Raw genomic sequence first — 10,438 nt, forward strand, 5'->3', positions numbered from 1 at the left:
CAATCTTTTATTGCATTATTGCCAATGGTATAATGTCACTTTAAGATTTCTCATAAGATTTATCTCATCCTTTCATGGTAAAAGAATATTAATCACTTGAATGCATTTTTGTGAAATATATTTGTGCTTTAATGTTAAATTTTCCAAATGAATAGTTGGGATGTGAACTATCCATTTGTGTAATTTTTGTGAATCAAATATCCAAATAAATAAGTATTCATATTGGTGACTCTTGATCCTTCCTATTTGTTACCTATTGTTACATCACACTTTATTTTATTTTCATTTCTAATCTTTAAATTTAAAAAACAACAAAAATATCACTTGTTCTATTTTCTTCATATTATTTATCTCTAACATTTATTTATTGATTAACTTTGCTTCTTTACCTCCTTGTGGAATCGACCGCCTATCTATACTACGACTACTGCTAAGTGGAAGTCACGTTTGGGCGTTAAACACTACTACAAAATAGACTTTTCACTGCGGTTGATACATTGCGATTTTTGGGAATATACTGAGAACCATAGTGCATACAACTGCAGAGAAAAGTAATAAAAAAACGTGGAGAAAAGTCCCCGCCTCTCCACTCTTCAAACTTTACACTGTGTTTTTTTTAAACTACAATAAAATAGTACACGAGTATTAAATGTGATATTTTAGAATTATTCAAACATTTTTTCTACACTTTTTCTTTAAGGTTGAAAAAAAAAAGCGCAGAAAAAGTCTATATTTGTAGTAGTGCTTCTTGATGTAATATCATCATCATTATCATTATCATTATCATCACCAGCACCATAGTTATCATTTGTATTTGACTCCCAAAAATAAAATGAAAACTTGATTTCGGGCCACAAGGTGTTTAAAATAATAATTGACTTTATTGATTAAGAGTGTTGTTATTTGATACTTTAAAGTGTCCAACAACACATGAGGTGATACTCTATGGTTGGTTAGCTAATGATATCCCATAATATTTATTAAATTTAAATATGTGATACCCGATATTAAATTACATCAATAGTAATATGTCACTTCCTTATGGAGTTGGACACTAGTTATGCTCCTTAACAATTCTCGTTGATTAAAGAAGCAATTTAATGAAACGATACCTATTAATTTTTGGAAACACCTGTATCTTTGATGGGATCCATAGCGATTAACTTCTCTTTTATTGGTTCTAAGAAGTAGAAAATCCTATTATTTGCAACCATACTAGACATTAATCACAATTTTAAATTTGAATTTCTTTTATTTCAGATCAATTTGGATATAATTTCAACCTATACGTAATTTTGATTTTTTTACCTATCCTTTTAATCTGTATATATATATATATATAATAGGGTTTATATATTTTTAGACCTTGTGTTTTTTTTTATTACTATGACCTTGTGTTTTGACAAATTATTTTTTGGACTCTATATTTTGTAAAATGGTTAAAAAAGAACCCTAAACTCGATTTTGGTCAATGTTTTCTCAACTAAAATCACAAATAATTTACCAAACTAACAATTCAGAACAAAAAGAAAATCATTCAGCTTAAAAACTGTGTTGTTATATTCAATTTTTTCTTCATCAAAATTGAGTTTATTGTTTTACTTTAACCATTTTACAAAACATAAGGTCCAAAAAGTAATTTGTCAAAATACAAAGTCCAAACATGGAATGAAAAAAACACAGGGTCCAAAAAAATATAAACCATACATAATAATCTTATTAATTTTGAGGTTTGGTACGAGAAATAATTCACTGAGAAATTGTAAAAAGTATAAATTGTAATTGCGATTGTAAATTTTTTTATATTTTAAAAATTACTGTCCCATAAACTAGAAAGGGCAGAAATAATTTGTTTGTTATATAAAACATACGTAAGTTTAGAAATTTGTTTATTTAGTATATGTTGCATCATCAAAATAATGTCTACTATATTATTTATTTTATTTTTATGATTTTGCAATTTCTACAACAATGCTTAATTATAAGATAGATGTTGATATTAAAAGAATTAAAATGTGATTTAGATGAACAAATAGCGATTAAATAAGAGCTAATCCTAATGACACAGACTCATTTCTACTTTTTTAAAAAATCGTATGAGAAAGTATATTTCTTTGAAAGATTTATATTTTTTTGGACCCTGTATTTTTTTCCATTACTTGTTTGGACCTTGTGTTTTGACAAATTACTTTTTGGATCCTATATTTTGTAAAATGATTAAAATAGAACCCTAAATCCGATTTTGGTCAATGTTTTCTTAACTAAAATCACAAATAATTTACCAAACTAACAATTCAGAATAAAAATAAAATTATTCTGCTTAAGTATGAACTCTTCTTTTAAAGGATAGTAAAGAAAATGAAAAAAATGGGAAAAAAAAACAATTAAATCATCCAATATCATCATTTAACAGATAGAAAATTAAAGAAAAACAACCTTCTCAAATTCCCATCTAATATTTCAAGATGCCTAGCTAATAAACATCAAAGAAAAGTTGAAAATCATCAAAATCTCTTCATAATTATTTAAACCAACCTAAATGGATAATATTCTAAGCAAAGAAATATGTAATTTAGGGATGCCATACTGCTCTCAACAAATGGAAAGAGGTGTAAGCCAAGCAGCTGGATGCACAAGAGTGATCAGTTCACCATCATATAATGGATTGTAATAACAAGATTCTTCAAACTTGTTCTTTCTAATATCATACTGATGAATGTCATTTCTGCCATTGACTAAGAAAATCACATCGCCATTACAAGGATGAAAATAACACTTGGTGATACACTTTTTTGTGGTAGCCATTTCCCCACTGCTACTTACTTTGTGCTCCAAAACCCACGATGCCCAATCTACCCTTGATTCAATATCATCATCATCAGTATGTAATCCCCATAAATCTAATCTGAATTCATAGCCCTTAAAATGGCTGTTATAAAAGTGAGAGAACTGTAATAGCCTCACTTGATTTCGGACCACACCAAGGGTTGTTGACATGAAATGATAGTAAGGTCTATTGAAAGATGGCAAGGTAATGAAACGACACTTGTTATCATTGAAGGGATCCATGGAGACCAATAAGTCACTCCTATATTGGAATGTTTCTCCCATCAACAAGTAGAAAATCCCATTGTTTGCGACCACAGAAGATAACACTCTCGTGGATTTGTGAGGAATTGTTATTTTGCTCCATTTTTTGGTCTCCGAACAAAGCAGATTATCTTCTTTCGCACCTTTTGTGATCAGCAAAACCCTAAACCGATTGCTACCACAATTACACCCTAAGTGTGCGTTGTTGTACGCACACTTGGCCGGTTCAAACACCAAACTACTGAATTCAATCCAGTGTTTGATTGTTGAAAGTATGGGGATTTCAGGAATAACAATCCGTTGTTTGGTGTTTATTGGGGGTATGGTGGTGGGGACTTCGGGAAGAGCAATCCATTGTTTGGTGAAAGGGTTACAAATATAATGATATTTTGTAGCGTATGAGATCAACATTAAATCATTGTACGTAGCCTTAATTTCCCCATAAGATTTTTCCTCTGATTTTTCGACAAGCAATTTGGCGAACCAAAACAAATTTTTATTGAGATTAATATTTAATTTCTCGAAAAATAATTGATTTAAAGGAAGAGAATCAGATAGAACCTTATAGGGCAAGGTTTGTTGCTGACGACTATAGTGGATGAAATTACGAATAAATTTGTCATCTAACTGTGAAATAAGAAAATACCAATGTTTACATACTAACTTACATTGGATCACGTATCGAATATCAGAGACTTTGACTAAGATTTCTGAAAGTAAATCGTCGTTGAGATTTGACATGAATTGCTTCTGGTGTACCTTAGCTTTAATTTTCCAAGTTCAACTTCTCCTCTTAATAAAATTTTTAGTATTGGCTGATACGTGATATTATTATTAGCTATAATAAGCTAATCTATCGTAAATAGATTTTTTTTTTGACAAAAAATAATTGTCAACGGATTTTACTAATATTTCGGTGTGGTAACAATTTTTTTTTCTTTTTCAAAATATATACTTCCTTCCTTAATATTAATTCATATTTGGAATCGGAAAAGGCTCACGAAAAAACAGATTTCCTTTCGAATATGCTGTACGCGTACACACAATAAACAGCTAATTTTTTTTAATAAAGAACTCCAACAAACTTATTTACCATTTAAAAATATCCCATAATATAATTACTCTCATAATTAATTAGTTTTAAGATTAGAAGTATGTTTAATTATTTTTTAGAAATTTACTCATTTGATATTTTGTGTTTTTGCAAAGTGTGGTACCTCTTTTTTTAATAATGCTCATTTGAGACTCTATATTTTAAAATCATACAAATTTGGTACCCTAGACTCAGATTTGATAAATAAAATTTTATCAATATGACTAAACCGTCATCATCAGTTATATGTAATAAGTAATTATATTTGAATTTAAAACTCATATAATTGAGAGTAGTTTAATTAAATTGACAAAAATTTATCAATTAAATTCGAATTTAAGGTGCCAAATATGTACGATTTCAAAATACAATGTATATATATGATTTTAAAATACAAGTTACCAAATAAACATCATTGTGAATACAATATACCAAAATAATACTTTACAAATACAAATGTACTTACTTATTTTTTTTTCAATTCAAGATGTCTAATAAACATCAAAGAAAAGTTTTATTGGACGAGAACAAACAACAGTAGTCTTGTTGATTACTAATTTAAAAAAATTCCAATAATTTTAAACTGAAAATAATCTATAAACATTACAATTTTTTTTTTGAGACGACACATTTAGCAAACAATATGTAAGATGTGGACTTCTAGCAATGTGTGGCTAGAAGCTTAGCCATAAAAAAACAAGGCTCTAGCAATCATTTTTGTCATCTCTAGAGCCGATAATTAACTCCTCTAATTTAAAGATGTAGTCATCAAACCCCATGCAGATGCATATAAGAGTGACTATTTCACCTTCACATGGTTGTTTGTAAGATTCTTCGAATTGTTAGATCGCCAATTCTCAGGATGGAAATAACATCCAATTGTATGACGCCCAATCTGGGCTTATTAATGTAACATCATTCTCATGATCATGATCATCACCATCGTTATTATTTGCATTTAATTCCCAAATGAAATGAAAATAATGACCTCCTTCAATTAAGGTTTCATGAAAAATAAATAATAGTCCCACTTGATATCGGACCACACCAAGGTGTTTTGATAAAATACATTAAAAGAAGATAATCGGGTCATTGATTATAGACGACAATTTAGTGAAACAACACCTTTTTTTGGGAGCATCTATATCTTAGAACGGATCCATAAACTTGTACATTTGAGGAATAAATAGAGTGGTGCCTAGTGGTGGTGGTGGTGTGTATTTCAAGCAAAGAAAAGAGAATCGTTAAGGGGCACCACTAGTGTCCAACACTACAAGTAGGTGTATTTCAAGCAATTCAATATTGGATTCCACTTATTTGAATTTAATAAATATTATAAGTTGGATTACACCACTCGTAGCTTTCAATGACCCCGCGAATTTGGAGTAAAAATCACAACCGCAAATCATATGGTAATAAAATTCAGAAGAATTGTATGGTATGGTGGAAGACGAAAAAAAAAAAAAAAAGTAATTTATAGACAACTTTCTAATCCAATTTTAGGGTCCTCAAAAGAATAATAAAAATGGTAAAATACAAGATGAAAAGAAAAGATTGTAAAGATGGAAGAGTAAAACTTTTCTTCCTCTCATTCTGAAGCCTGGCTAATTTTCTACAACATCATGCATCTCAACACATTTTCTGTCTGTTAAAGCTATGAAAGAGCAAATGTTAGTTAGATATGAACTATGGACTGTGTAGTGTGTACCAGGGTCAAGTTATCGAAGCTATCAATGCTTCAAGGCTTCACTGAATCCCTTGCCCAAGCCGTCTTGCATCATAGCCGCGAACTCATTGTAATCAATACGCCCGTCCTGGGAAAATTACAAAATTGTGAATATTAAAGGATCACAGCAGCCATTTTTTTGAACCATGCAAGAGGCAAAGCTAGGGAGTTCAATTAAGTAAATTATTACATTATCTTGGTCGACTTCACGTATTATGTCATCTAATTGAACATTTTCCAATCCAAACTTGTCACAGACTTGTTGGAGCTCATCTGGAGTTATATAACCACTCCCATCTTTGTCAAAATAGGAGAAGGCTGCATACAAGTGATCCTCTTTTTGGATCTTGTTTAGATGAAGCATTGCTGCTACGAACTCACCATAGTCTATGGTACCACTATTATTAATGTCTGCCTGAAAATTTTATAGGAAGAGGAAAAGTTAATTGAACCAAGGCCATAATGTTATCAAACTCAACAAGCAAGCCATATGGAAAGTATTCGGACAACTAATCTTGGGGGTGTTTGGTATGGGAGTAAAACAAAGGTGGTAATGAGAATCTAAATCACTTCTTATATTTGGTTCAAATTTTATAAGATAAAGTTAATAATTTATGTGAGCCCAGATGTATTTTAAGGGGTGTTTGGTATGGGGTCAAGTAAATGTGGGAATGAGAATCTAAAACCATTCTTATGTTTGGTTCAAATTTTAAGGGGATAAAGCGATTAATTTGTGTAGGTTCCACATCTATTTTAAAGGTAAAGTGAAACCTTTTGTACACAAAGAGTTTAATATTACCTCCATCCTAGAATCTTTTTGTAATATTACCAAGGCAACTTAATTCCCTTAGTACATGTTAGAATGTGGAAAGTGATCTAGAAATAGAATGTGGTGCATGGTAAGAAGCATGAAGTTTCATTTCAAAACCAATTAGTGATGAGTGGAGTAGCTCCTACTCTTATATATTGTTGAATGTACCTACACTTTCTACGTGGGATATTTTTCTCCAACAGTATAGAGCTTTCTTTCATCTACCCCATGAATCATAGTTAGATCAACTTATTGTTCAACAAAGCTCCTTATAAATCATTTAAATGATCAGAGTCAAATAGCAGAGAAAATGACAAACAAAACCAGTTATATACAATTCTTACAAGCTTTAATATAGTTCCTACATCTGATGTGAATCACAATCATTACTTTACTTACCGCTTGCATTAGTCCAGTTATTTCAGAATCCTTGAGATTTGCACCCACCATTTCCAAACCATTCTTTAGTTCCTCAAGAGTGATTTGTCCACTGTTATCAGTATCTATCATCTTAAACATCTCCTTCAAACCTGCAATTTCCTCCTCAGACAAGGTTTCTGCAATGACCTGCAAAGATAAACACAACATTTGCAAGTCACACTCCAAAGAATAGAACAAACTAAATGTAATCAAAATGTAGACAGAGTAAATTTCTGACAATAGTTTTGTCGTTCTTAAAGAACTACTTGAGTAAATTTCTCTGTGTTCATGGATTGGAACAGTATACACCTTGGACTTGCTATATTTATAAAGCTGGCAGTGATAAACACTCACTCTGATGGCTATTTTCTTCAGCTTGTTCATAGCAGAGAATTGTTTCAAGCGAGATAAAACAGCAGAATCAAGAGGTTTGTCAGGAGCAACACCATCAACTTGAACCCAAGGATGGCCTACGATATAGTATGAAAGCATTAAAGCAAACATACAAAACCTTGTTTTAAGTTAGAAGAAATATATTATTATTTAAAATGAAAAACAAAAAATCTAATGCTCAGATGAATCATATTCTAGTTTCTACCCTTAGAAACTACAAAGATATTCATCTATACTATACGAAAAGTTACAAAATATCAATCATGACCATTAACTTACGGAGAACTTCATGAGCCGTAAGCCGCTTCTTAGGGTCCCTTACAAGCATTCTTCGAACAAGATCCTTTGCACTTTCAGATATGCTAGGCCATGGTTCAGAGACAAAATCGAGTTCTCCCTTTAAAACCTGCTCAAATATTCCTTGCTCTGATTCTGATTATCCAAATTAAAGCAGGTGTTGTTGATATAAGTCCACAACTATCAATGATTGATGAATTTGTAAAAACAACCAAGATATAAAACATAAGATTCTTACCATCCCAAAATGGGGGCACCCCACTAAGTAAAATATATATGATCACCCCAGCGCTCCAAACATCACATTCTGGACCATAATGCTTTCTTAATACTTCTGGGGCGACATAGTAAGGACTACCAACCACATCAGTAAATGTTTCACCTAAGAATTTTACATTTTCTTGAATTAGATATAGAAAATTCTCATTCTAAGTAAAGAGGAAAGCACTCAGAGTTATTTTAGGTGCCTTTCAACACAATGTGGTCAAATGGTATTTGGCTAATTCACTAAAACAACCTATATATCACTACCATAATACAGCTACATATGTTGATTGATTTTAGCTAATTTGCATTATATTAACTATGATAATTTGAGCATAAGCAACTTGGGAACAATGGTTTAGACCATTTCTTTTAAACCATCCCAAAATCATGGTGCAGAAAGCAAACCTGGCTTAAAGAACATCGAAAGCCCGAAATCAATCGTTTTAAGTGGCGCATCCTCATCATGGTTAACAAATAAGAAATTCTCTGGCTTCAAGTCTCGGTGCATAACACCAAGAGAATGGCATGCTTCGACAACACCAACTATAATCCTAGCAAGCTCTGCTGCCTTCCTCTCAGTATAGTGTCCCCTTTGTATAATCCTATCGAAAAGCTCTCCACCAGCACAAAGCTCCATCACTACATGGACAGCAACAACATCCTCATACGCCCCAACAATTTGTATCACATTAGGATGACCAGCCAAATGGTGCATTATCTGAATCTCCCTCCTGACATCCTCCACATCCTCAGCCGTCGTCAGTTTCCTTTTCGCAATCGTTTTGCAAGCGTATTCTTTAGATGTTATCTTCTCCAAGCAAAGGAATGTTGTCCCAAACTGCCCTTGTCCAAGCTTCCTTCCCACACTGTAAAAATCCTTTATATTTGCAGTCTTTCTTCCTAAAACTGACTCTGCTTGAAGCCCTGCACTCGAAAGCCTCTTAATATGAGAAGGCTTCTTGGGTTTCGAATTATCTGCGGCCTTTGCAGCCTCCTCCTTTACCCCTTCCTTAACAGGCCTATTCGATTCAACCTCCTTAGGCTGAACCTGAGGCTGAGGCTGAGGCTGAGGCTGTGGCTGTGGCTGTGGTTGTGGAGGCTTAGGTAGAGGCAGAGGCTGAGGCTGAGGTGGCTGAGGATGAGGAGGGTGATCTTGTTGATCGTTCACAATTTTCACAGTTTCAGGAGGTGTGTTCTGAACTGGCATTGTAGGATCACCACTTTTAGAGGTATGTGATCCTTTAGACGAATCAGGAGCCGAATCTTGGGTAGTTTTAGCTTCACTCTCCTGATTAGAAGGAGGAGGAAGATGGTTCTCCGGTGGTCGAGTTCTCCACCAGAACCCAGTAGAACCAAGATTTGGTCCTACACATGTATTGCCCATCAAATAAAATCAATCTCCACCAATCTCAACTTCTTAGATTATCAAAATCACTCTCTTTTAAGTTCCAACCTCCAAAACTAATCAGCACTGATATTAATCCCCATTGACATCAAACCCCAATTTCAATCTGCTTCGACATAGACCTGCAAATTAGTTTCCACCCATTATTTCCAATTCCAATCTCCCCAACTCAGATAAATCAATAGCCAACATTAAGAAAGAAAAAACAATTAACAAATTGAACGTAAACTTATTTACACGTACATATATAAAATGGTTCCAGAATACAAACATTTTGATCAATGACGATTAAAAAAGTGGAACAAAATCTATGAATACTAAATTGTGTTTATCAAAAGAATTTGTATCAGAAAAAAAAATTAATTATATAAAGATTAGAGAAGAGGTAAAGAAGAAATAATTGAAGTGAGTAGTAGAAAATGATGAGAAAATAACAAGTTATGGCATGGTGTGAATGGAAGAGAAGCCATTGTTGTCCACACAGAAAGCGGAGAGATCATTGCTTCTAATCTATTCTTGATCATCATCATAATTAGATCAAATTACGTCTTAATCCTTCTTCATTATCTTCTTTTTAATCATAATGACTTTGATAATGAAATTGGTCAATGCAAATGTTACCATATAACTAATTAAATTAATTAATGACTTAACAGCCTTCACTCTCTATTCTATAATCTTCTCTCTATCTTTCCGTCTAACCATTAATAGACAAAATATGATTAGTAGACTTTTTCTATTATTTACTTTTTCTACAAGTGGCACAACAAGAACCAGTATCAATTTTTTTTTTCTGAATTAATTTTTGTGTTTTCTTTCTCTTACATGCATATAGTACGGACGACCTTTTCTTTTATTATTTTCTTCACTTCCACAAATTAGTACCAGAAAATGTCAAATTTTTTTAACTCTTAGCTGTCTTTGCTGAATTAAAAA

General features: G+C 32.4%; 1 protein-coding gene across 2 annotated transcripts; it reads right to left on the bottom strand.

Annotated features, from left to right (window-relative positions):
• Window positions 1–5,507: 5,507 nt before the first annotated feature.
• Window positions 5,508–10,061, bottom strand: LOC133817093 (calcium-dependent protein kinase 20-like). Of its 2 annotated transcripts, none has more exons than XM_062249483.1 (8): window positions 9,938–10,061; window positions 8,503–9,624; window positions 8,069–8,212; window positions 7,813–7,965; window positions 7,495–7,610; window positions 7,120–7,287; window positions 6,100–6,324; window positions 5,508–5,997 (listed from the first exon to the last, which is right to left on the bottom strand). In XM_062249483.1, exons 2-8 carry the CDS (start codon window positions 9,479–9,481, stop codon window positions 5,914–5,916), a joined length of 1,869 nt encoding a protein of 622 aa, XP_062105467.1. In that variant the 5' UTR covers window positions 9,482–9,624; window positions 9,938–10,061; the 3' UTR covers window positions 5,508–5,913. The 2 variants fall into 2 exon arrangements, with proteins under 2 accessions (XP_062105467.1, XP_062105466.1); XM_062249482.1 differs by lacking the exon at window positions 9,938–10,061 and adding an exon at window positions 9,746–9,923.
• Window positions 10,062–10,438: the final 377 nt, after the last annotated feature.

The sequence above is a fragment of the Humulus lupulus genome, chromosome 2 (genome assembly GCF_963169125.1).
Source record: "Humulus lupulus chromosome 2, drHumLupu1.1, whole genome shotgun sequence".
NCBI lineage: Eukaryota > Viridiplantae > Streptophyta > Magnoliopsida > Rosales > Cannabaceae > Humulus > Humulus lupulus.

Bases quoted from the DNA above. Each gene is read 5' to 3' on its own strand.
- LOC133817093 (XM_062249483.1), bottom strand. From the start codon at position 9,481: ATGGGCAATACATGTGTAGGACCAAATCTTGGTTCTACTGGGTTCTGG. The intron at 7,966-8,068 runs GTAAGAATCTTA...TTGGATAATCAG, and splicing joins GGTGCCCCCATTTTGGGATG to AATCAGAGCAAGGAATATTT. The intron at 5,998-6,099 runs GTAATAATTTAC...TAATTTTCCCAG, and splicing joins GTGAAGTCGACCAAGATAAT to GACGGGCGTATTGATTACAA.